General features: G+C 36.2%; 2 protein-coding genes across 6 annotated transcripts in view; one reads left to right on the top strand and one right to left on the bottom strand.

The window, feature by feature from the left end:
- Nucleotides 1–577: 577 nt before the first annotated feature.
- dnajb9a (DnaJ heat shock protein family (Hsp40) member B9a) lies at nt 578–4,001 on the bottom strand. Of its 4 annotated transcripts, none has more exons than XM_067435988.1 (3): nt 3,911–4,001; nt 2,958–3,185; nt 578–2,206 (listed from the first exon to the last, which is right to left on the bottom strand). In XM_067435988.1, exons 2-3 carry the CDS (start codon nt 3,172–3,174, stop codon nt 1,779–1,781), a joined length of 645 nt encoding a protein of 214 aa, XP_067292089.1. In that variant the 5' UTR covers nt 3,175–3,185; nt 3,911–4,001; the 3' UTR covers nt 578–1,778. The 4 variants fall into 4 exon arrangements, with proteins under 4 accessions (XP_067292089.1, XP_067292091.1, XP_067292090.1 ...); XM_067435990.1 differs by having other exon boundaries at nt 3,907–3,974; XM_067435989.1 differs by having other exon boundaries at nt 2,958–3,182; nt 3,911–3,957.
- Nucleotides 4,002–4,901: 900 nt separating this feature from the next.
- The window catches only part of si:dkey-219c3.2 (transcription initiation factor TFIID subunit 4), a 44,412-nt gene continuing 21,492 nt past the window's right edge, over nt 4,902–27,821 (top strand). Inside the window, exons 1-12 of one of the 2 annotated variants that reach the window (XM_067436014.1) lie at nt 4,902–6,138; nt 6,739–6,899; nt 11,661–11,837; nt 11,944–12,066; nt 12,613–12,702; nt 12,788–12,973; nt 13,889–13,964; nt 14,098–14,203; nt 14,721–14,890; nt 17,069–17,199; nt 18,285–18,410; nt 23,057–23,113. In XM_067436014.1, coding sequence (XP_067292115.1) covers nt 4,917–6,138; nt 6,739–6,899; nt 11,661–11,837; nt 11,944–12,066; nt 12,613–12,702; nt 12,788–12,973; nt 13,889–13,964; nt 14,098–14,203; nt 14,721–14,890; nt 17,069–17,199; nt 18,285–18,410; nt 23,057–23,113 — 2,625 coding nt within the window. In that variant the 5' untranslated portion in view covers nt 4,902–4,916. The remainder of the gene's footprint in view (nt 6,139–6,738; nt 6,900–11,660; nt 11,838–11,943; nt 12,067–12,612; nt 12,703–12,787; nt 12,974–13,888; nt 13,965–14,097; nt 14,204–14,720; nt 14,891–17,068; nt 17,200–18,284; nt 18,411–23,056; nt 23,114–27,821) is intronic. The other variant, XM_067436015.1, reaches the window with a different exon arrangement.

The following is a 27,821-nucleotide window of genomic DNA, read 5'->3' as shown; positions in this document are numbered from 1 at the left end:
TAGGATAGGAAAATATTTGGCCGATATCCAACATTTGAACATCTGGAATCTGAGGGTGCAAAAAGTATTTGAGCTAAATATTGAGAAAATTGCCTTTCAAGTTGTCCAAATGAACGTCTTTAGCTTTGCATATTACTAATAATTATTATTTTTGAATATATTTATGGTAGGACATTTACAAAATATATTGGAACATGATCTTTACTTTACTTTCCTAATAATTTTTGGCATAAAATAATTTCAAATTTTTGGCCCCATACAATGTATTTTTGGCTACTGCCACAAATATACCCATGCAACTTAAAGTCATAAAATATTATTTAACAAATGGGTTTGGAGCAAAACCATTTCAAAAGTCAAAACCAAAAACTTATCCAATAATATTAATAATTGTATATATCTTTTTTGTTGTTCTACCTCATGGCCATTGAAATATATGACACATTCTATGCATATAAGAAACTACATGCATATTGCAACTAAAAAAGTTTACTAAAACGTTCCTGCACCGCAAAATGGCACAGCAATAAATATTTGTGTTTAATAAAAATCATAAAGAAAAGGGTCCTCAAACGAATAATTTTAAACACGATTTATTGACAACCCAAGTATACATAAATGTGGGTTCAAATAAGCTATTTAAGATTTACTTTTCATCCATAGGATTAAAATAAAGAAAGTGCCAGATGAGTCTACCGAGACTCATAACAGAACAATGTCAGCGGGTAACAGTTAAACCAACAGAAGAGCTGCCTTTAAATATTGCACATGGGATTATTCAACAAAACAGGTCACAGGTGATGTCATACCGGAATACAGCTGGGCTATTTACAAAAAAAACAAAACAAAAAAACACCTTTGTCAGGCAAGTGCTAAGTTGGTACATTCCCCTTGTTTCTGTTTAGGGCTAACACTGCCATCTACATATGTTTTATTACAAACATACATATATATATTTAAAAAAAAGTTCAGCCAAAATACACTTTGGCTTAGATAACAATAGCAGACTTGTACTTTCCCAAAACAAAAGCTGTTTACAAACCCAGCCGGATAACTGATGTACATGACAAAAACAGAGACCTACTTTCTCTCTGCCATGCAAACTATAATACACACAAGGTCATAAAAGTGCTCCATTCTGATTACAATAAACTGATTCTACCACAATGAGTGGGAAAGGCACCTCTCCAACTAACAAGTGTGAGTTTGAAAGAAACTACTTCAACTATATCATTCACAGCAATGCAGCAAACATTTGTTTAGCTTCACATAAAAATAAGAGTAGTTCATAAAGATGCAAACCCCAAAGACTCATATTATGAGTGTTCAGCACCAAAACATGGATAAATAGAGAAGTTATTGGAAGAGCTAATGGTCTGTCATGATTCAAGATTTCAGCACATTCATTCTTTCAATATAATGGGATATATTGAATTTTAGTATAACAACTTGTTCCATAGGATCAGGAAAGTGCAATTTCAACATAAATGCACAAAGCATCAATAAACTAATGATTTTTTTTTTAATGGTTTTGGTGCTGCAGGGATGAAATCAAACTCATAAAAAGCCTAAAACTAGACTTTGAGGCAATAAAGAAGCTACTATCAATGTAGTGTCAATTGTAGATGTCAATCAAACCAACTGAAACTCCAAATGCATCTTAAACAACAGATCAGTCACTGGTAAAATCAAACCCCACTCATCTTCACAGCAGCAAATTAATAACTCAATCTAAATCAGACATAAAAACACAAGCGTGATGGTCCGAGCTCTGACGTTCAGGACGAGGTGCAGTCCGTGTATGTGGTGACCATGTTTCCTCTCCGCTGAGTCACCGTTCTGCAGTGTTGTTTGGTTGTGCTTTGAAACCTACTCTCTGTTCTTTTTATGTGTCGGTCAAATGTAAACATCTTCTCCATATCTTCAAACATGTCCTCGAAGACTCCGGTACTAAAAGTGCCCTGGAAGTGTCTCTTGTGGCGGTTGTGCGCTTGCTGGTGGGCCTTGAAGTGCTCGTCAAAGTGCCGTTTTTGGCGAGCGTGCCTGTTTTGGCTATGGATGTCGAAGTCCCTAAACATGTCGTTGAAGTTGAAGTCAAAGGAATGATGAAAAGGCTGCCCTCCGTTCACGTCCTCACTGCTGAACGAATGGTCTGCTAGCTGATCATACTCTCGCCTTCTTTTCTCATCCGATAGGGTTTCATATGCTGCAGAATGAGTTTTCAAAAATTATACATCACAGATATCTGATATATTAGAGATTATATGTTACAGATACAGAATTGTTGCTCATGAACATGGTACTTAATCATAGATCACTAAAAGTCGTTAATCAAGCAGAATACATTACGCTTACCACTCAAAAGTTTGGAAAAATTAAGAGTTGCTTACCAAGGCTGCAGTTATTTGATCAAAAATACAGTGATAATGTGGAATATTATTACAATTTAAAACAATTGTTTTCTATTTTAATATATTTTAAAATGCAATCTATTCCTTATCAATGCTGTTCTTTTTAACTTTCTATTCATCAAAGTATTCTGAAAAAAATATGCATCACATTTTACATAAAAACTGATAACAGTGATAATAATACCATTATTAATACTTGAGCACCAATAACAATTCATTACAACTTTTTAAAATAAAACATTTGGGTTTTCTATATGGATGTTTGTAATTTCCAAAGTATCAAATTTGTAAAGTATCATCAAGTAATGTTTACCACAATTCTTATTTTAATCATAAATTGAAAAACCATATTATAAAACCACACAGAAAAATATCAAGGCAAATCTCTTTTTATTTAAAAACAAAAACAAAACTATTATTTTAAACTTTACTAATATTTCACAATATTACTGTAAATAAATGCAGCCTTGGTGAGCATAAGAGACATTAAAATGCATTTTTTAAAAATTGACTAGACCAAGCGTTTGACTAGTGTATTTAACCTACCTTCTGCAATCTCACGAAATTTGGTTTCCGCATCAGGGCTCTTGTTCTTGTCTGGGTGATATTTCATGGCAAGCTTGTGAAAAGCTTTTTTGACCTGACGGTCGGAAGCATCTTTTGGCACACCAAGGATGTCATAGTAGTCCTTTCTGGCCAGTATGAGTTCTGTTATCATCAGGATGCACACTGCGAACATCAGTGTCGACTGTGCCGTGGCCATGCTTCTGTCTGCTTGATAAGATGATGGAAGAGAGGGCAGAATTTTGTCATTTAGACCTGTCTAAGTTAATTAATATCTACCCAACATCTATACCCTTTTAATAACAATGTAATATTACATTAAAACTATTCTGTGATTTATTTTAGGGAATAAACTAAAATAAACAACGGCAATGTTACATCTCGCGTCTTTGTACAGTGGAAATCATCCATAGTATGTATTTTACATAATATTCATATTGCTGTGCATATGCTTTTACAGATTTTTTAGCTTAAGCAATGCACCACGCCCCCCTTGATTAACAATAGTTTAGCTGTTTTAAACATTTCTTTAAATTGAAGGAACAAAAAATACATTTATTTAATAGTCATTTATTAAATAGAATATAATTATTTTTATTAGAATGTTTAGAATATACCGTTTGCCAGCGTATGAAAAATATTCTGTACATTTCTACGATTGCAGTATTTCGTTTTTTACTATATTTTCTTTATATCGTTTAATTTCTTAAGAATGATTAAACCCCCACAATAGGCCTTTCGAAACCAACTTTCATAAAACTGATGAACTAATTTAGCCCGCTTGCTAACATGAACATAAAATATCATCTAATCCTGTCGTATTATCAACACCAGCTCTTAAAATATTTTCACACTATGAAAACATGCCACATAAATGACTACGATGAATAAATGAATAGATGTGAATTCAGGCATATTTTGAAGAACGTACTTACTGTTCCTGACAGCGCGGATGAAAATGATCAAAACTGATACTGGTGTTTTCAATATTTGGGCTGTACAACACGACTCGCAATCCTATTGGTGCAGTTCTGTACCACATGATCTTTACACGAACTAAACAGCAACAAAATCACTGTTGCGTTGTGTTTACGCAGAGCAAATAGGCAGATATCCTATTACATAAAATCAAAGTTTTTTAAACTAAACTCTTATTTTATTTACACAAGGACAAAAGACAAACGTATTTTTAGTATAAAAAAATGTTAAGAAGGGATTCTGTGTCAGTTAAAAAGTAGAGTAGCCATACAAATTTGAATATGCATTCTGTATAATTAGAACTGTCTATGAGAAAAAAAAGAAACAAAAAAGATTAGGGAATTTAAAAACCAAAGTAGTGCTTACGATAGGACAGACATGTTTTTTTTTTTTTATGATTTACAAATATAGAGTACATTAGGATGAGCACAAAAAAGTATATATATATATATATATATATATATATATATATATATATATATATATATATATATATATATATATATATATATATATATATATATAAATATTAACACATTTTATTTTAATTTATTATTTTTCAAAAATAATATTATTTTATGTATTGTTGAACTTTTGTCTTTAAAATGAAAAACAAAGTCTTATTTTTAAGTAGCATATTAATTAAATAATATTTCATTTGACAAGACATGCCATAAGTGGAGTTTTGTTATAAATAAAACATTTTCAAAACAAAGTTGAAAGCTGGGTATTATGTTATCTTTAATAAATGAACAGAAAGACCAAAAACAAGCCTCTATCAACATCATTATTAAAGGTGTTTACAATGTAAACACCTTTAAAAAATGTTTTTTTTATTTATATATATATATGTGTGTGTGTGTGTGTGTGTGTGTGTATTTTTTATTTTTACACACATATATGATTTGTTTTCAGATGTTTTCAGATATGACAGGCTTATGACAGCATCTGCAAATCTTGGCCATGATGTCATTACGTTTCCCACAATGCTTCAGCAGCAAAACAACGCACGCGCCGTGCGCATTTCTCAAGCGTCTCTCAAAGATGGCGGGTGTCCCCGATCCACTGGAAGATATGCTGTACTCCGAAGTGGACGAAAAAGCCGTCAGTGACCTCGTAGGCTCGTTAGAATCGCAGTTGGGTGGACAAAACAAAGCAGTAGGTCCTCAAGGAGACACCAGGAGACCCTCAAACGCGCTAAATCCACACTTGGGGAAATTACTGCCCGCCCAAGTAGGAACAACACTGGAGCAGCAGCGGCAGCCACAGCGAAACCAGGAGGGAAACTCTCAAGAAAACGGTCCGGACAGGATACCGGCGTCCAGTTCTGTCCCCTCCACCGCGAACCTGCCCAGTACCTCCGCGAGTTTAGTTACAGCCGCGAACCGGGTGCAATATCATTCATCAAATCCATCAACTTGTTCAAGTGACGCAGCACCAACAGACTCTCATCCCAATACAAATCACATTGCGTCTGCTGTCCGGACGGTTCCCGCCAGAATACAGACTGTGAACGGAAGCAGTGGCACGTTAAACTCTTCTGTTATCGCTTCCGCGCCTGCTTCTGTAAACGGTATTGACATTGGTTCAGGTGTAGGTAATGTTAAAAGCAACATGTCTGCTCCTACTAGTACAAATACTGCTTTTGTGTCCGCTCAGCCCAACAGCACACTGCCACATGCGAATGTGTCACTAGATAGTCAAGCAAACCCCACCATTGCACTGCACAGGCCTCCTAACACCATCACAAGTGTCGTACACAACGGAGGTGACCCTAAAGTCTCAGGATTGCCCATCCAGGGCACTGGTCTTGTCTCCACCTCTGTGGCGTTCACAAACACAGAGCCCAAATCTGACACTCAAAACCAGATTAAAGCCATCGTCCCGAACCAGCTTCCTGGGACTCCTGTAGGTTTGCACCCCAGCACACCCACTCAAATTATTGTGTCGTCCAGTGCAGTGGTGTCCTCACTTCCTGTGGCAAGCACACCCTCTGTCCTTGCAAAGCCAGCAACAACCACTCTCGTAGGACAGCATACGACCCTGTTGAGACCTGGTACGCCTGCTCAAATGACAGCGACTGTGGCAGCCCCGCAGCGACCAGGGGCACCTACGACCCAGCTGATTGTCAGGCCGCAGCAACAAACTACTATTCAGTTACCACCAGGATTCACCATACCACCAGGTAACAGCTAGGGAAAAGTCCAGCTGCGAAACAAAACGATTCACCCAAAAATTGATATTTTGTCATTTATTCACCCTGTCATTTGACAAACGTGTATGACTTTCTATGCACATAATGAAAGTAAATGGGGTCTAAAACTAAATGACATTGACCCCATTGACTTTCATTGAACCGCCAAAAATCTAAAAGTTGTGCATTTTCGCTGGCAAAGTCTATATCATTTCAATAGTACATATGATTGAGAATTTCACTTCTGTGAAATATTTTGCAAAATGTTCATGTTGGATTTGCAGTGTTTACCAACAAAAACTGCTTGGTTTGAAAGTGGCTTCTGTGTAAGATGTGCTTCATACATCACTTCATTATTGACAGTTTTTGCATATAGCTTTGCTGACATTTCTGGAATGTGACCCCAAATTAAGAAATTTTTCAAAATATCGTCATTTTTGTTCCACAGACCAAAACAATTCATTGGTATAAAACAACATAGGAGTAAATGAACTATCCTTTTAAGTTTTGTTAACTAATGCTAATACTTTTTGTGGCTGTTATTGATTCTATGTGATTTGTTTATTTATTTTTCTCTGTGTTCTTCTTAAGGTATGGTGCTGGTACGTACGGAGGCCGGTCAGCTGGCATTGGTTCCTCAGCAGGTCCTGGCCCAGGCCAAAGCGCAGAACCAAAATAAAGCCACCATGTCACCGAGACCTGCTACACCCACTGCTGGAGCGGCTTTCAGAGTCACCACACCTGTTGCCCAGGTATGAGCAAGATATCCTTTTTGGATAACTTATGAATAATAATAATATTGCAGATTATTTATGTATTAATTAAGACTAAAGTTAGGGTCACATTAGCAAAATTTCATGGGCCAGTTGTCAATAATGTAGGGATGTATGAAGGACAGCTCACACAGAAGTCACTTTAAAAAGCAAGCAGCTCTCTGTAACACTTTTATGGTGTCCTTGTTACACATTACACGTACTTACTGTAGTAGTAACAGTAAATTATGCATAATTACATGCAACTAAACCAAACCCTATTCCTAACCCTGTAGTGCTGAGTACATACATGTATAATTACACTGTACTGAGTACATAAATGTATAATTACACTGTAACAAAGACACCTTAAAATAAAATGGAACTCAACTTTCTGTTTGTCAACACGGTGAAATCTGCATGACCATCTTCAACCTGTTGCGGATTTTGCCCATGAGAATTTGCCGAACAATGGTAAATGTGACCGAATGTAGCTTCCCTTTTTTCTTTTTGGTTGAAAGATACACAATTAACCTATTTGACTAATTGTAGTTTACATTTGTCAAATAGAGTTGTTCCAAACGCATATAACTTTTTCTTCTATGGAAGATCAAGTGAAATGTCAGGCAGATTGAAGTCTCCTTCACCATTTTCATTGCATCTTTTTTTCCAATTAAAACGAAAGTGAATTGAAAATGAGGTCTTCATTCTGTATAATGTCTCCTTTTGAGATCTGCTAATGCTATTCCAAACTGGCATACTTTTTTCTCTTTTTTTGGAGGGCTCACAAACTTGTTGTAGGGAAAATATCTATCTAAAAAGTCTTACAAAAGGACAAAAAGCAGCATATGTGTAGTACATTTAACATAGAAGCCGTATGGAATCTTTGTATGATGAAGTAAAAAAAATCACAGATAACTTTTACATTGACTGGAGCTCACAAAATGAACATGCCACAGATTGAAGGTCATTAACAACAAACACTGTTATTTCAGCATTGATTTATAACCAAACATCATATGTGGCACAATTGGGTCCCTATGAAATCCAAAATTATTTACTTTTCCAAATTCTGTTTTATCTATTTTAATTTTTCTGGATCCCTTTTTTACCCCCGTTTATATTGTTTGGACTCCATTTTAATGGTTAAATTAAAATTGTTATCAAATAGCATATCTAATTAATTGAAATGATGAAACTTATACAATTTAACAATTTCTTAAAAGTAATTTAAGTTTCTTTTTTGGGGCCCTATGAAATACTTTGGATTTTTTTTCTTAAATTCCATTTTACATTTTCAATCCTAATTCTGTTTTCTGTAATACTTTTTGAACTTATTCTTTAAGGGTTTGTTCACCCAAAAATGAAAGTTCTAGGGATGCACCGAAATAAAAATTCTTGGCCGAAACCAAAAAAGAGGAAACCGAAACACCGAAAGAAATTATGCCAAATATTAGTAATTTTTACCAATAGTAACCATTGAATTTATTGCTATGACCATGTACATTTACTAAAAAATCAAGGCATTGCAATTGCATAAGTTAATAATAAAGTTTCAAATAATAAATCAATTACAAATTATGCATACATTTATTTAGCACATTGCAACAATGCACAGTATAAAATAAAATTCAAACTAAAATGTTTAACTTGACCTCACTCATGTGTAGCCTACATTAAATAATATACAAGCCTGCAGAAAGGTACAGACATTTAATAAAGTAATCAAATGTAAAATAACTGCATATTTAACGGTTTCAATTAAAGATTAATACTTATTAAACTTACAAAAACTATTCAATCAAGAGCAGTGAGTGATTTCCTTATCTTTTGTTTGACATGAAACAGAGCAAAGGCTACTGCCCCTTTAAGACCTAATCAACGGATATGTGTCGTCTTTCTTGACTGTATAAAGTTCACTTAAGGCATATTCAGACTATGTCTGCTTGGATACTCATCAAGATGGACATGTTGACATACTTTTTGTGTGAGTTTGTCCGTTTAAGCACAAGACTTGAAAGAAAGCTAAATTTTTGCGCGCTGTGAGACGAGTGTGCGCTTTTGGATGATTGCACAGAGACAGATCTTCTCACAGCGTGTGCGAGCTCATCTGCGTCTTCTGGCTCTACATCCGGGTGATACATACATACGGAGAAGATGACGGGTCATATTCGGACATACGGCAGCACTCGCATGCATTGAACAAAGTTTACAAAGAGAAACCGTTTTGCCTGTTTTTCTTTTATCACTGGAGCCAGTAACGTTACATGTATCCATCAACAGAAACGTAAAAAAAGCACTATTTTCAAGTTACAACCCATATTATAGATGTGTCATCAGATGTGAGATGAACCACATACGTCCACACCGCAGATATGTTGCTTTAGACAAGGGATGCGTCTCAATCAGATCCCTAGTTAGTAGTCAGGGCACTGATCAGGACATAGGTCAATGGGCTGACTCTCTTATCAGTGCTCTGACAACTGAACTGGGGATCTGATTGAGACGCACTCAAGCACGTGCAGGTCGCGGTTTCTGTTTGCGTCATCACAACATTTCGGCTGTATTGTTTCGGTGATAAAAACCAAAACACCAAAGTCTTTGGTGGCCGAAAATTCGGTGCATCCCTAGAAAATTCTGTCATTAATGACTCACCCTAATGTCGGTCCACACCCGTAAGACCTCCGTTCATCTTCGGAACACAGTTTAAGATATTTTATATTTAGTCCGAGAGCTTTCTGTTCCTCCGTTGAAAATGTATGTACGGTATACTGTCCGTGTCCAGAAAGGTAATAAAAACATCATCAATGTAACATTAGTGGGTAAGTTAGAATTTTTTGAAGCATCAAAAATACATTTTGGTCCAAAAATTACGACTTTATTCATCCTTGTCTTCTCTTCCGGGTCTGTTGTCAATCTGCTTTCGTGACTCCGCAGTGACGCTGCTGATGTGTTATCTGGTGCGCCCAAGCTTTTAAGGGAGACGTGCGTTGTAAACAAAACAACCGTCGCAAACATGTCTAAGGATTTCGACACAGAGGAAGACTTGCATTTTTTTGCTCAGCCATATTTATTTGAACCTGAATACATGGGTGCACCAGATAACACGTCAGTAGCGCCACTGCGGAGTCGTGAACGCGGATTGAAAACAAACCCGGAAGAGAAGACAGTGATGAATAAAGTTGTAGTTTTGGTTTTTTTTTGGAGAATTTTTTTAATTTTTTTAATGCTTCAAAAAAGTCTAACTAACCCATTGATGTCACATGGACTACTTTGATGATGTTTTTATTACCTTTCTGGAAATGGACAGTATACCGTACATACATTTTCAATGGAGGAACAGAAAGCTCTCTTGACTAGATGTCTTAGGGTCATTAAGACATAATTTACCATTTTGGGTGAACTAACCTTTTTAGTGTTATGGATTAAATTGTAATATTTTAATTATATTTTAATAACCAAAAAGCATGTCTAATGAATTCAATTCATAAAAACAACAACATTTATTAAAAGATAAATTAATTTCTATGATTTTTTTTTTAGAAATTGTGTTGTGTATTTAAATCATTCTGGCAATCAAATGAAGGCATACAACATTAATTTATATTTTAATATGACATTAAACTAACTTTTTTTTTGCCAAATAAAGTTCTCCACTACAAAGCTTTATTAGTAAAAGTAATACATGGAAGGAAATTGTGATTAGCCTATTCCTTAAAAAATAAAGTTATAAATGAAGACCTTTTTCATGTTTGATGAAATAATAGTTTTTCTCAAATTATTCAATAAAATGCTTATGGAGTGACTCACAGCTGCTCTGGAGATGAAGTTTATGCATTCGTGTCCTCAGATGTGAGGCAGAGGCTGAAAACACCATGAGTGTCATGCTGTGTTTGTGTGTGTGTGTGTGTGTGTGTGTGTGTGGGGGGGGGGGGGGGGGGGGTAAATTAAACTGCTCATCTGTGCTATTCATTCACACACAGAACAGATACGCAGAACATGCAGGATTCATATTCTTTTTGCGGTTTAATATTCACAGACACTGGTGTACATCACAAACTGATTTAAGTTTACTGACCTACTTTTTATTTATTAATCAAAGATCTGAAAAATTCCGTGACATTCAGCTTATAAAGAAAATTAAGTTTTTATTAATGTATCCCATGATTTTATGTGTGTTTCTTTGTGCTTTTTGGAGTTTTTGTCCTTTTTAAAGTTAGTGGTAACTAAGAACTTTCATTTAATGGTAAATCTATATATTTGTGTTAAATTTTAAATTATTCCTTAATTTTTTTAATTGCATCACTTTCCATTCAAATAGACCTTTTCAATGACTGTCGGTGATGATGAGTTTTAATGCTCATCAACATTGTAAATCCTGAAAAGTAAATGTACATTTTATAACAGTATAGTTAGCATTATATTACCTTTGTATAAAATGACCAGGAAGTAGTTAATGCTACTGCGAGGGTGTTTCTAATTTTTCTTCCGACTACCTTTGTCAGTCACTTTCTATTTTTTTCCCCCTTTTTTTGAATGTCGTGAAAACACTATTGTGGAGTTGTACAAAACATATCACAAAAAAATATATTTAATGTAGTCTTTTATTTAGCGCTATAGAAATTAACCCAACTCCGTCAACTTCCGCTTTTGAGAAACCCGGATATGTGAAAGGGGTCTATGAAAAGCTCAGGCAAAGTAATTTATTTTGTCATAGCACTGTAGAGGTTCTTACCTCGGCATGGTTTTTTATTTCCGTAGCAGAAGACAGCAGTGGTAACGATTACCTCAGCTCAGAAGCCCACCACCACAGTCATTACAGCAGGGGCCCGTGTGCAGCCTGCACCACAGACAGTCCTCAAGCCCTCTGTGACCCCTCAAAGTCCCAGCACGACCTCTGCCGCTGCCCCAGCTAACAGAGCACCTGTCCTCTCTCAGGTACTGTTCAAATTAAACTCTTTTCATCCATAATGTGACTCGGACTATTGGTAGATATGGATTTTAGTTTGTTATTGTTTGTAAAATACCAGAATTTTCATTTCAGGAAATGCAGGAGAATGTAAAGAAGTGCAAGAACTTCCTAGCAACGCTCATCAAACTGGCATCCCATAATTCCCCCTCTCCAGAAACATCTCGGAATGTGAAGGCACTAGTGCAGGATCTGCTGGTAAGTTTTAGCCATTTAGTGTTTAAAGTTGTGTGTGTTTCTGCATCTCTAGTTGCAGAATTTTGATTGGACCACAAAGTTATAGTAGTTTATTGATAGTTTTTCATCTAGTGCTTATCTAATACTAAACTGTAGATGTCAGTATTTGCAAGGCTCATATGTTTTTTTCTGCTGGCTCAAATAGGCCAGTAAAGGTGTCTTTACACAACCATGTTAAGACTGATTTGTGCCTGCTCAATTCAGTGTAAAGACATAATGGCTCATACAGACTTGCCTACATTTTACCAGTCAAAGTACACGGTGTAAGTTTGGCATAATTTGTATTTGTCCTGCCAATATTTTCAGGATTTTTATTTTAGATTTATAGTTTGGATTTATAACTATGAATTCACAACCAATGGCGCCAATTTCCAACAAAAGTGAATTCATAGCTTTGTAACAATTTTTTGTAACTTTATTGAAACTTCCAGTGTATGTATAACAAAAGCAAATATTTGCATATTTTATTTAAACTGATATGCATTTTGCCTTCTAAAATCTGCAAAGGATGCAAAAATTGAGCCTGAGGAGTTTACAAATCGCCTGCAGACAGAGTTGAAGTCATCTCCTCAACCATACCTGATCCCTTTTCTGAAGGTAGGACTTATAACTTTCCAATATAAAGCAGTTGTACTTATTGTTCTTAATTACACTAAATCTTGTTCCTCTTCTCTTTGTACAGAAAAGCCTGCCTGCTCTGCGTCTGACACTTCTGAACTCCCAGCAGTCTTTAACTCAGCTGTCTCAGGCCTCTACTACATCCACTCCACTGACGGTGAACACCATTAAAGCTCCTCCACCGAGCACACTACCCACCACCATATCTACCATCCGGCCGGCTGGTGCCCTGACTCCCACTACCACCATGGTACTTGTGCTTTTCTATGGTCTATTCTAGGGCTGGTCAATGTTTTGAATATTCATATTCAGTATATGATTGTCCATAACTAGGGGTGTAACAATATATTATTGTCACAATAAATCTCAATACAAAAATGTTCTGGATAGTAACAATCTCTATTGTGTATTTCTGTGTGAGGAAAATAATTCACGTTTACAGAGTTTTAATGTCAGTTCTACAATAAACTACAACATATAATGTTAAATAGAATATATAATAATGCAATGGGGGAATATTTGTGGCTCCTGATAATGGCAAATATCTTATTACCAGTAAAAAGTGGCCTACAGTGTTTTAAAAGTATCTAGTCAGTGACAGTGCAAGCATATTTGCCTAAAATAATTCTGTATTTTCAGCTTCAAAATCATGAATATCTTTTATTCTGGTGTCACCATTTTCCTGTGCATTGGGTTACCAGAATAATCCAAGCCTATTCATTTCCACCCCAATGTAATACCAAATTTAGCATTTAAATCAACAGTAGTTTCTTTGTCAACCTTTTATCATATGCCTTGGAGCATCACAATAATAACCTATCAAAAGTTCAGTATCATATGTATCGAATTGTGACATGAGGGCATAGTTACACCCCTATCCATAACAATTTTATGTATTATATTTGAACATTCATAATATTAAACTCTTTATATTTAAATATTCATAACATTTACAGTCTAATAATGCACTTTGTAATTTTGCTATGAAGCATCAGTATTACAGTGTAATTATACATTTAATTACTTAAGTATATAAGTTAATTTAGAGCAGATTTATTAATATAGAGACTTCTTTAGAAGTCTTACAAAAATGTCTTTTTTTAACCTATACATTTCAGGACTTGTCTAAAGATGTTCATATCCTCTGTGGTTTTGTTCTCTTCAGGCTGTTAAGAGGCCCGGGCTTCAGGCTACTCCGACACGGATGCCGGTGGTGATTACACAGACGGTTCGTGCTCAAGGTAAGCTAGAGACTTAATGAGCTTGGAGTCCATTTTAAACAAACCAAAGGAGAGTGATTGAGACTTAAGTGTTCCTTTTCTCATGCAAGAGTCCAATAGAAGTGCCCCAGTATAATTACAAGTTTTATTGCAGGTGCTGTTGGGACACACTTCCAAGTGAGGAACCCCATGAGTGTGGCTTTTCAAGCCTCAGCCAATCAGAAACAGAAGCTGAATGACCCTGGGGGTGGGACTTTCAGGTAGGTTTTCTAAGAGTCCAGTAGGGGGCGACGTTTCTCTAGAATTGTTAGTTTCAGTTTTAGTGTGGTTCAGACAGAATATGAAAATGTAAAAATGGGTGTGATGGAATGAAGTCGTGTTCATGACTAAAAAAAGATTGATTTTTAAAAGCTTTGAAATAAGTTTAGTATCAAACCCATTCCACAAGATTTTCTTACATTTAATATATACAAACTGCTTAATGTATAGATTTAATGTATAAATATAAAAAAGTGACATTAACTATGTACGTTTACTAAGCACAGAATGTGATATTCATTTTTTATTTTAATTAAAAAATATTAAATTAGAATTTAACACGTTTTATCACAGTAATAGACTTTGTATACATACATGTAACATAACTTGACATCAAAGTTTTATATAATATTTTTATTATATATAAATATTTTTATTATATAACTTTATATACATCAAAATATACCTCTCTCATGCATGGAAAAGCTCTTGTTGAATCTCCTCCGCTTGTGTCCGCAGGGATGATGACGACATCAATGACGTGGCATCCATGGCTGGTGTGAACCTAAACGAGGAGAACGCCCGTATCTTGGCCACGGGTTCGGAGCTGGTGGGCACCCAGATCCGTTCCTGTAAGGACGAGGCCTTCCTTCCTGCCAGCCTGCTCCACAAACGTCTCCTGGAGACTGGTACAAAATAGCTCACCGTCACAAAACTCTCATATACTGGAGCGGCAGCCTGGCAACGTGCTTGTCAGGATCAGTTTCTCCTGGCAGGTTTTCAGTCATAAAGAGGTTTAGGCTGTACCGCCACTGTGTGGGCAGTTAATATTCTGTCTAATTACTGTATCAGTGTTGACTGACGTTGTTTGAGGGCGGATCTTTAAATGGGTGTGGGATTATGAATGGATTTAAACAAAAAGCTGATGAAAGCTGGCCCGATGAGACAGGAAAGATGTGTCACTCTTTTCAAAGCTTTATGATTCGTCTTCTTGATTTAAATGCCATAATATAATATATAGCTAATAATTTTGTGCCAGATTAACAGGCACATGAATAGAAGGATCTGCACACTTTCAAGAATCTGGTTATTAGCCTTAAACTAGAGTAATGCGTGTTAAAGCACTGTATAATTAGTCTCGAATCTTTTTTTTTGCGTTCTTGCAAAAAAATGTATGTGTTTATGTACACACTATTAGTAATTGCTTCATACACATTTATGACAAAACAGAAAAATTAGCTAAAGTTTGTGTATTATATAAATAACAGAAAATATAGACGTTTTTGATGGCTCTAAAATTGTTTTTTAGATTACTGTTATAGTATTCGTAGTATTTTGAATTCACTTTGATTTATATATTTCTGTTTAGCTTTAATTTTAATCTGTTTTTTAATTTTAGTGTTTTAGGTGACTTTTCTAATTTTTATTTTTCATTTAATATTATAATTATTTCAGCTATTTCAATAAACAGACATTATTTTGTAATAGTTTAAATTTAGTTTATTAACAGTAATAATGCTGCTAGTTGAATAGTTGGTCACTGTGATCCACTTAAAAAGTTGAGGTCCAATGATTAGTATCCTTCTAGTCCCCTCTCCTTGATTTCCACCTAAGACTAGTGCACTTCCACTGGTCACTCACATGCTAAGTCAGTCTAATGAGTGTCCGAGATGGAGGCCTCTCCGGGCTGCGAATAAATACTTTATATGCCGTCTTCTGATGGTTCTCTGTGTGCTGAAATGCGAGGTTGCCTCGGGCCTCTTCCCTGACAAGGTCACTTGCATGCACTCTCTGAATGTCCCTGCCTTAACAAACAATGCACATTTCAAACACTAGATGGATTCAAATCTACATTCCTGTAGTTCCTACATGTGAACAAATGGAATTATTCTACATTTTGCAAAGACAATTTGAGCCTGCTTGCCCCCGTAATATGCAGCCATGTTGTTATGCTATAGTGATGCAAGGTGAGGCTGAAGCCTTCTAGGTTGCTAGGGAGTTGCTAGGCAGAAAAGTTTAAAATAATAAAATATTTTTTCACAGTAAAGACATTCTTTTTTAAATCAATATGGTTCTTTTTAACCTTCCTAAATAAATCAGCACAACTGTTTTCAATATTGATAATAGGAAATGTTTCTTCAGCAGCAAATCAGTATATTAGAATATTTAAATGGGTAAATGTGTATAATAATACCAAATAGGGTCTATAATTAGACTGTCTATAAACATACTGCACTAACGTCTTATCAATAATCATTAGTTAACCTTCTCATAGATCACTTTTAAGATGGCCTAAAGAGCATGAAGAAACAGGAGACTGTCTTATAGACATGAGGCAGGTCTTTGGCTCCCTCTCATCCAAAAAAGCACCCTCCATTATTGTATTTAAGCAAACTCTCTCTCCCCCCGTGCGCTTGATTTAGCACACAGTGCATACCAATGAGTGCCTGCGGATATGTGCTATTACATGGAGCCCGGCTGTGGTTGTTATGCTGTCGCCAGGGGGGTGGAGTGTGTTAAAAATGTAAATCTTCCTCCGGGGGAGTTCTGCTTGTGTTGTGTGTGTGTGTGTGTGACTTTCAGTTTGATGGCTGGATGAGGAAACAGGGAGGAGGTGCATTGCGCCACCTGCTGGATATGATGTGAAGAGAGTGATGTGAAGTGAGTGTGTGGGTGTGACAGATGCTAAGTGTGGCAGTGAAGTGTTTACCAGTTAAATTAGGTCATATCATGAAGCAGTTTTGAGAAAGAAAACAATAATACTTGTCTTTTAATTGGTTTGGTGCTCCAGGCCCAAAGAATCGCTTTTCTTCACTTATGCTCTACCTTCCCGAGTAACTTTAACACCAAACTTTGTATCATTTCAGCCAAGAAGTTTGGCGTGACGGAGGTGTCAATGGAGACGGTCACTCTCATTTCTCACGCCACTCAGTCCAGGCTACGTTCCATGCTGGAGAAAGTCTCAGCCGTTGCGCAACACCGCGCTGACTCCTGCAAAGTAAGAACCAATACCTGAACCACTCCCTCCAGAACTTCAAAGAGAAACCACATACTGACATTTACCACTGAACATTTCTCATTATATGTCTTTCACGCTGAAAATCTAACTCTTAATGTTAACCCTAACCGGAGTCTTGATCATGGGAGATACACTTGATGTATGAATAGGCTTCTGTTTTAGTAATATTAGTATTAGTATTTACAAGATGAGCACATAAAAGCACCACTACAATGTTGTATTTACCTGTGAGACACTCAGGATTTGTTGTAAACCCTCATATTTCGAGTAAGAGGTGTGCCAATTCAAAAAATCATTGTGGAACCAAATTAGTATTGATCATAATAAGTTGTAATTAGTAATCCCATAAACTTCCTGCGCTGATTGGTAATTAAAAAAATATATTTTTAAATGTATTCTTTATTATTATTGTTACTATTATATTTTAATATATGCTAGTTTTGTTAACTTTATCATAGACGTCTGAATGTAATGCAGCTTGAGGAAAAAACTGAAAATCTAGACTTTAATTTTGTACCAAGCAAAAGAAGAATGTCGCTATGGTGTCATGTTGCGATTTTATCCCGTTCTGATTTTGAAACAAACTGTTCGAAATGAGTAACTGACACGGCTGTATGAAGTCAGCCCTTGAATGGAGATGGGAAAAGTTGGCCCTGCGAGTGAGGCGCAGCCTCAGCGCAAAAGAAAGCGTGCAAGAAGAGATGAGAAGAGCAGTGCCGTTCCTGCTGCTAATAGGCTATAGCCTCAGAAGTGCATGGAAATGTGTGGGTTCCTGTGTGTGCGTGTCGCTCTGCTTTGGTCCTCCACTGTGCCTCACGCAGCTCTTTTACCTGCAACGCTAGTACAACTATCGCAGGAAAGAGAATCGGGGTTGCCTTGCAGAAACACTGCGAAACACACAATTATCCCATTAGCTCTGGGTGACCTACTAACTTCACTTTCATTTACGTATGAAAGAAAAAAGAGTGAAACTTTAGGCAAGCTGGGAAAAAGTTAGCTCACTCTTATAACGACGTAAAGGTGGTAAACTTGTTGATGAGGAGTTTTGTTTTCTGTTTTCACAGGATGAGGAGCTGTACGAGCAGGCTTCGGATGTGCGGACCCAGCTGAAGTTCTTTGAGCAGCTGGAGAAGATCGAGAAGCAGAGGAAAGATGACGAGGAACGGGAGCTACTAATGAAAGCCGCAAAAGTAGGTTTGAGTGATGCGGGAGTGGCCATCGGCGCCAGTCTGCCCATCAGCACCTTGTCAACGAATGCTGGCTTTTCCCGCACCACTGTTTAAAAGAAAACCGGTTGTGTTTTTAGGCCTCGGAGAGAAAAGACAGTGTTATTAAGACACAAGATTGCACTCTGCAGCTTCATACTGTAGCAAATTGCAGTAATGGCAAAGCCAGAGGGATTTATCCAGTCTCGAGTTGATTTGATTGTACTGTTGCCTGGACTGGAGTACATCAGGGGAAAGGGAATGAGTCTTCTGTTAGGAAGCGAGAGAGGATGTTTTAAATTTGCCTTGAAGTTGCTTTCTTTCTAAGGAAGTGACACTATCTCACTCACTGAGTTTGTTGGGTAAAAAATCATGTTATATGTAATGGATGAACCTTAAGGCCTCTCTACCTTTACCTTTTTGGCACTAAGCAAGTAAACGCTGCTTATAAATTAATCAAGAGTACATGTTTTTTTAAAACTGCCATATAGCCAAACATGAGGATTAGGAGGAATTGGTTCTAAACAAGTTCAGTGTTGTCGGCAGGGATGGACTTGGGGTGGTTTTTGATTACAGAATTTTGTATATTTAAAAAGCAGAGATACATTGATATTAAAATTCTGACTGATACAGTTAAGCTCTTAATTATATAACTTATACATTGATGGTATTAAAATTATATTCTTTGTGAATAAATAAGAAAAATATTAATAAATTATAAAATGTATAAATAAATGTATATACAATATTGAAATTTAAAATATGTAAAATAAAAAAAATACTAAAAATCAATTGTTTTAGATACTACAAACGCATTTAGATATCATGTAATGTACAGAATGAAAAATGTATATTCATGTTGAAGTTTGCTAACAATTAAAGTTAAATTAGTGCTTTTAAAGATTAACTTACAGCAAGGATGCTCGATTATGGCAAAAATCATAATCACAATTATTTTGATCAATGTTGAAATCACGATATGATCAAAGTCTTAAACTAATGCAAGGTTAACGCATATACGTAAAGGTCTTCAAAACAGTTACAGAAGACAAATAAACAGTACAATAAGAACAGTGAAACTAATTAAAAACAAAACTGACAAACTTACAACAGATCAACAATACAATTTAAATAAACAGTGCTTTAAGTTTTTCAGGAAGATGCTAACAGTGGTTTTCAGATTAATATCCTACAATAGAAAATAAGTAAAGTAATTAAATGTAAAATAATACTTCTGTATAGATTAAGGGTAGACTAATCCTTATTGAAACTACAAAAGTTGTTCATCCAAGAGCAGTTAATTGTTTTATCTTTGTCTTTTGTTGTTTGATTAACATTATTGGCCTCAGCAGATTTATTAGACTGCTGACACTTTAAGAGAATCAATATTCTGTTACACATATTCTTTCTCAACATTAATTTAAGACACAACCTGTATCATGCCGTATTTTTCTTATATTGTACCTTTATTTCACAACGCTGTCTCCACTGTCCTTTAAACGGATCATTTGCTTCCTGCTTCTATGAAGCCCATCCCTCCGAAAAACGCAATGGTCTTAGATTAGTTAGATGGCCAAATGTAGTTTAATGTATTTTTATTGGCTAAAGTGCCAAGCACAGGTTGTCCGGAAACGCCACGCCCCTTACCATTACGGGCAGAAGTCACATCTGCAGTGACTAGCAAGGGTTTATGATGTCACCAACCCGGGAAGAAGCTCTTTGTAGTCCAAACCGGCCGTTTTTGAAGGCAGTAAACTGCCATAGCTTTAAAAGACAATATCTTCGTTTGCATTGAACTTTCCGTGCTGTAGCTTTGCAGATACTGTTTATTTAGCAGCAACATTACACACTAACTGAACTGAAAAAAGTGAAATCGCATGCAACCACCCCTTTAAATGTGAGGATATTTAAGCTGTGACGATAAAATGCAAAACGGCATTTTTATATTTTGTGTGTAGGTTAGGTGCATATCCAAAACCCACAGTATAGTTTGCTTATGTTCGTTTCACCCCGTGTTAGAGTGCATACACATAAAACCGCCTAGGGAACAGTGTGTCTTTTTTGCAGCTTAATGTGCTTTGAATAACACTATTTTATATTAAGCACATGCCACAGTTTAGCAACAGTAAGACTGAATTTTACAACACTTTATTCTGCTGATTTGAATGTAAAGTTTGAAAGCGAAAATCAATTACAATAAATCACACAGCCCTAACTTAAGATGAGTGTTAGAATTCAGCAAAGGTAATCTAAATGTAGATGAAAAGAGCATAAACAATTAAATATCCAATGTTGGCAGTGCCATTAAGGAAAAGAAAAAAAAGTAATATCGGTTGATATTTAATATAATACATTCTGGGTTATACACTCACCTAAAGGAGTATTAGGAACACCTGTTCAATTTCTCATTAATGCAATTATCTAATCAACCAATCATATGGCAGTTGCTTCAATTAGTTACGGGCCAGTCTGAGTATTTCACAATCTGCTCAGATACTGGGATTTTCACCCACAATCATTTCTAGGGTTTACAAAGAATGGTGTGAAAAGGGAAAAAAATCCAGTATGCAGCTGTCCGTTGGACGAAAATGCCTTTTTAATACTAGAGGTCAGAGGAGAATGGGCCGACTGATTTAAGCTGATTGGAGAGCAACTTTGACTGAAAAAAACACTCGTTACAACCAAGGTATGCAGCAAAGCTTTTGTGAAGCCACAACACGCACAACCTTGAGGCCGATGGGCTACAACAGCAGAAGACCCCACCGGGTGCCACTCATCTCCACTACAAACAGGAAATAGAGGCTACAATTTGCACAAGCTCACCAAAATTGGAAAAATCTTGCCTGGTCTAATGAGTCTCGATTTCTGTTGAGACATTCAGATGGTAGAGTCAGAATTTGGCGTAAACAGAATGAGAACATGGATCCATCATGCCTTGTTACCACTGTGCAGGCTGGTGGTGGTGGTGTAATGGTGTGGGAGATGTTTTCTTGCCACACTTTAGGCCCCTTAGTGCATATTGGGCATTGTTTAAATGCCACGTGGTACCTGGGCATTGTTTCTGACCATGCTCATCCCTTTATGACCACCATGTACCCATCCTCTGATGGCTACTTCCAGCAGGATAATGCACCATGTCACAAAGCTCAAATAATTTCAAATTGGTTTCTTGAACATGACAATGAGTTCACTGCACTAAAATGGCCCTCACAGTCACCAGATCTCAGATCTCAACCCAATAGAGCATCTTTGGGATGTGGTGGAACGGGAGCTTCGTGCCCTGGATGTGCATCTCACAAATCTCCATCAACTGCAAGATGCTATTCTATCAATATGGGCCAACATTTCTAAAGAATGCTTTCAGCACCTTGTTGAATCAATGCCACGTAGAATTAAGGCAGTTCTGAAGGCGAAAGGGGCTCAAACACAGTATTAGTATAGTGTTCCTAATAATCCTTTAGGTGAGTGTATAATAGACTGATTAATTATTTCCATGTTCCATATTAAAATTCTGCACTAAATAAAACACTTTTTTATTTTTATGAATTGTCCTTTATGCTATGTGAAGCATTGCGATTTGATAAAAATTATATTTTACACTTCTATTAAATGATGATGTATATGAATACCATTAAATTAAAAAAAAAAAAAAAGTAATATCGGCTGATAATTAATGTGCACTCAATATTTGTGTGGGACAGGTCAAATTTTCTGTGGTAATTGCCTGTGTATTCTCAGATGATGCCGATACAAGTTGTATTGAAGTCAGAACATTTAATCTTTTTACTGGGATTTTTTGTTAACCAAAACGATATGTCTGTTCAGAAAATACATATTACACACACACCAGTTCCTAACTATTTCATTTGTGATCGTGACACTTGAGACTGCATGTAGATTCCAAAGCCGCAACAAACGGCTAATAGCAACTACCCAGCATGCATTGCTCTCCCTTGAAGTTTCACTCCTTAAGATACCGTGGGGGTGTGACAATTCCCCACAGGAAAAGGACATGGCAACATGAAAGCAGAGGTAATTAGTTGACTTAAATGATAAACGCTGATGATGACGCTGAGAATGTCCCACTCCGAAGCAACTCCCAGTGCAGCGCCGTCCCTATTCTAATTAATGCAGTCGGCTAATTGACATGTCAGCCAGAAGATAATTGTTCTTATGTTGCTGTTGTTGGTCTCATATAAATACTGTTTGGGAATAGAGTTGACCTATTTACATGCACATCGCTGCTTCCCAGCAGTTTGTCAACATGGTAGAATTATTAGAAAGGTCCTAACTGCAGACATTATTGTTTTCTCAATATAGAGCAAAAGTTCAGGTAAATGTCAAGGACTAGTTATTTTTGTCATTATTTATTTGCAATCCTTTCATGCCTAATCTGTTAGCTATTATTTTCTGTGAACACAAATTTAGTTTTTTTTAAATAAGCAAAAATAACATTAAATCAGTTTGGTATGATATATATATAATATATATTTTTTATTTTTATGAACCATTTCTTTGTTAAATTTTGATTGTTTTCGGAACAGATATTTCTACTCTAATATTGTTCATCTAAATGCTGGATATAATTTAAACCAGTCTATTTTAGTTCTAATGTTTCTCTTTGCTTGCAGAGTCGCTCGAGGCAGGAGGATCCTGAACAGGCCCGGCTTAAACAGAAAGCTAAAGAGGTGAGCTTTATGGAAGACTATTTAATAGTACTAATAAAAGTGCTCGACATACATTTTTCATGATTATGCCATTGCTATGACTTTGACATCATTTAGTCTGACATTGAGACAAATGGTCTTGTACGTTCCTAACAAGTTTATTACAGCATGGGGGAGAAGCCATCATTTTGCTCAGATGTCACACCGCCCCGCCGCCACCATGAGTCTAATATGGGCTAATCTTTGGCTTTTGGGGGGCATGACATGTCTGAGCACTATGAATTTTTCATCAGGTTTAATGCCATTAAAAGCAAAACGACTTTATTTTGTGGATGGAAAAAAGCAGATATTTTGTAGAATGTTCTGGTTGCTGTTTTCTATGCAATAAGAAAGAATGGGAACTGGTGCTGTCTTCAAACAGAAACAGATACCAAATTACCATAAAGGAATAAAAAAAAAAGATTCATACACTACTGTGTGCTATATTCCAGGTGTTCTTAAGTCAACAATTGGCTTTATGAGGAACAGACTCGTGATGCACAAATATTGAAATATTAGGTTGATTCGGATAAGCCGATAATTATTTGTATATTGCCCAACTGAAATATGGAAATAATGTTATAAGAAAATTAACACAGTAAAAAACTATTACATGCACATAGCAACTCATTCTTAATGGGGCACTACGTAAAAAAAAATAAAAATAAAAAATCTGTAAAATATCCAAAAACCACGAGGCCAGTGTTATATATTTTATTCAACTGAGTACTTAATATATCCCAAATGTTTCCAACTATTTGAAAATTGTGAGAAGATTGCTATTTCAACCAAAGAACCGGGACGTGTGAGGGAGTTGCCTGTCAATTGCGTCATATCTGCATTACTTTATAACCGGTTTTATTTTTTTTATTTTACTCTCACTGCAGTTTGAACAAGTGTCACAGCCGCCGAGCAAACGGACAGAGTAACGTCATAACAATTTTCAACACACTCAAACGTATCTAATATGATAAACAGAGCTTTGTTACCTCATACTCATGACCGGAAATGACACCGGTGATTGTGGCATAATAAAAGTCCTTCTGCTCGCGAGGCACGTGTTGCGTTCGTCTTATTAACAGTCAGTCCAGCGGCCTTGCTCAGTTCCCACAACACTCACTCTGGCTCTGTTTCATAAAATGGCATCCCTGCACCGCTCTATAACGGCTTAAATGTCAGTCAGTTCCTTCTACAAAGTTATCATATTGTCCCTGTGCTGATACAGGTGGAATATTGCATGGTGCTGATAATTTCTCAGCCAATATACAGTGTATAACAGTGAATAACTTTTTTTTAAATTACCTTTAAAAAAAGTCCTCATTAGCACAGTGAACAGTTTTCAGTCTGTAATTTCCAATGGATGCCAAGCAGGAACTTATCATTTTGGATACAGCAACTGGCCTATTTTAGAAAAAGACATGTCTCTGTTGTCATATCCCCTCCCTTTCTGTAAATAAGCTTTTTACACACCATATGTCGCAATGTCACCATATGTCTCTGTTTGTATTGACAACTACTGTTTGATCTCATTCGTCAAAGTGGATCTTTTCTGAACCCCAGCGATCATTCAAAGCATGTTTTATTTAAATCTAGAGCCGCATAGCCCATTGTCTCTCTGTTGCTGTGGATATATTGTTTGTTTCAGCACTCTCTGTTGTTTTTCTTACCTGAGGGCATATAGTTATGGAGAAGCACTTCTTGAAGCTTCTTTGGTCTTGCTGCATCTCCTTTTTTCAGATCCCAGTATAGCTAACTAGACTAAAGAGAAATGCTGAACAGTACAGTTCTATATATTTATTTACATGATTCACCTCAAAGCAAGATAGCAGATCCTCATGATTGTTGAAGGCCTGTCTTAAAGCATAGACAGATTCCTCCTCCCTTCTCCAAACCCCCTGATTTCTTACTTCTGAAAGATGATTTTGGAGTGAGATGTGTCAATGTGTTGTCTCCTTTTTTAAGTTTAGAATCTTATTTCTTGCAGGCGGCACAGTAAAATTATATATATACTTTTATTATATTTTGTTTATATTCAAATAAAATTTGAGTATTTTTAAGTATATATTACATATACATTAATATTTTTATTTCCATATATTTACATTACATTTATATCATTAAAGATTCTACAAATAAAAATTACAATTTATTCTTTGTTGCCTGATTTGCAGTAATTGCGTTACCTTATTTTTATAGTTACATTATAGCTCTATAGAGTTGCTAGAGTATAACTTGCTCTGCTGTCTTGTTTTCTTGGATTGTTGATTCATTTTCAAGGGTTTGCACCGCAAGTTCCACATTGTTAATAAGGAGTTCTGAAAGGTAATAGATCTGCCACTCACTCGCTGAAAAACTTGCAGCTGATATTCTTCATATCAAACTCCTAGAATCATACTAGAATTAGGATCATCTTAGGATCATGCTCGTGTTTTCTCAGGTCCTTGACTTCATCCAGCGCCCCTAATTGCACTGCTACACTCGGCATCAACCTGTGCTGTTATTAAGGTTTCTCTCAGGCGAGTCATTCTGGTGGGCCGGACTGCAGATAAGGATCAATAGAGATGGAGAGCAGCGCTGGCAGGCTCACTGTCTCTGGCTTTCTCTCTCTTGCCTGACCTTTGTAAATGATTATAGACTACAAGCATTTATTTCTTCACTGCATCCTGTCTCTCTGTCTCACCAACAGACAGGTAGGCAATTGAGAGAAAATGCATTTCCACAAAACTAGTAGCTTCTAAACTCAGCCTTTTGGGCAAGTACACGTCAGCATCACCTAAAAACAATATAGAAAATATACAACATTGTAATATATGTTTTCATTATTATATGTTTTAGATCTAAATACATGTTCAAAAAGTTTGGGTCTAAGTTTTTATTTTTTTATTTTAAGAAATTAATACTTTTATTCAACAAGGATGGATTCAATTGATCAATAATGGCAGTAAATACATGTATAATGTTGCAAAAGATTACTCTTTCAAATGAATGCTTTTCTTTTGAAATTTCCAATCGTCTTAGAATCCTGAAAAAAGTATCATTGGTTTCCACTAAAATATTAACATCTGGTTTTAACATTGATCATAAGGTTCATGTGACACTGAAGACTGGAGTTTTGGCTGCTGAATTTTTTTACATCACATCAATCAATTACATTTTAAAATATATGAAATAGACAAATTATTTTAAATTTAAATATCTCACAATATAATTGATGTTACTGTATTTTGATCCAATAAAATATTAAAGGTCCCATTCTTCGCGTGTTTTCGAAGCTTTGATTATGTTTACAGTGTGCAATATAACATTTCAACATTTTTCAAAAGTTCATGTTTCGCGTGTAAAAAAACACAGTATTTTTCACACAATTTACTTATCTGTACAGCGCTGTTTTCTCTGTCCTAAAAACGGCCTGATGATTTCCATGTTCTTTGAAGTCCCTCCTTCAGAAATGCGTCACGAGTTCTGATTGGGCCAGCGCTTCCCGTGTTGTGATTGGATAGTAGCTTGGCGCACTTTGCCCGGAAAGGTCCCGCCTCTTACCATAACGGGGAGATGCAAGCGCTGAATGCGCGCTCTTCTCCACGTGGGAGAGCAACAAGACCACGTCCCCTATGTTGCGTGTTCTTGTGGGCGGAGGGTTAGTCAACAAACGGTTCTAGTGACGTCATTCCTGCAGGAAGTGCAGGGGTGTAGTCCAAACCGGCCGTTCGCTGTAGGCTTTGAAAGGGAACTTCTGTTAAATAAAATATCTCGCTTGGCATTGAACTTTGATCTTTATAATTTTACAGGTATTATTTATGCTCTAACAGCAACATTTCACAATAACTAAAGTTTGAACGATGGAATCGCGAAGAACGGGGCCTTTAATCCTTCTTTACAAAAATATTATTGACTCCAAAATGTTGAATGGTTGAACTATAAAAATGTATAAATATGAGATACTCATTTAATTATATATTATATAATATTTATTATTGTTTCTATTAATACTTTTTAAAAAATCTATTTGTTGTTTATTTATGATTATATACTTCATAGATTTTTAACATCTCTTAGTTTCTAGATGACTGAAGTAATTTGACACTCTGAAACACTCAGTTTGTCCGCCATTGTTCATCCAAACAAATAGTATGTGCACCATTGTTTGACAGTATAATGTTTATAACATAAGAAAAATTGCACTTTTCAGTTTTGGTTTCAGAGATAATAACTAGACTCTATGAATATAACATGCAAATTGGTGAGGTTTTGTGACAGTGATTCAGCGTTATCAATATTGCTTACTGTTTTACATACTTTAAGCCGCATGCAGTATACAGTATGTACTGTGTAGTAAGCAGTATGCTGCTATTCCATTCTGAGCAGTCGTGGTGTTGCAGCACTTTTGGTTTTAATGAGGTAATTTGAGAATCTCAAAATCGGTATTCACAGTGGCAAACAGCCGTGTTAAAGTTGAGCAGCAGGATTTGTGATTGAGGTCAGTCATTAAACAGTGATTATGTGGAGCTACAGAGCTCTGGATTATAGATGGCGTAACTAGGTTCCCCTTTCACTCCTCATCAAATAATCGAATATGAACGCAAGTCAGCACTCTAGCTGCAGGCGGCGACACCAAACAGTGCCTGTCCTTCTAGAACCTTTCATTTAACACCCCGAGAGTGGCTGTATTTTGTTCATCCAGGGCCTTCTT

The sequence above is a fragment of the Pseudorasbora parva genome, chromosome 25 (assembly GCF_024679245.1).
Source record: "Pseudorasbora parva isolate DD20220531a chromosome 25, ASM2467924v1, whole genome shotgun sequence".
NCBI classification, from domain to species: Eukaryota; Metazoa; Chordata; class Actinopteri; order Cypriniformes; family Gobionidae; genus Pseudorasbora; species Pseudorasbora parva.
Note: the sequence above shows the minus strand (reverse complement) of the source record. Positions and strands in the feature narration are given on the sequence as shown.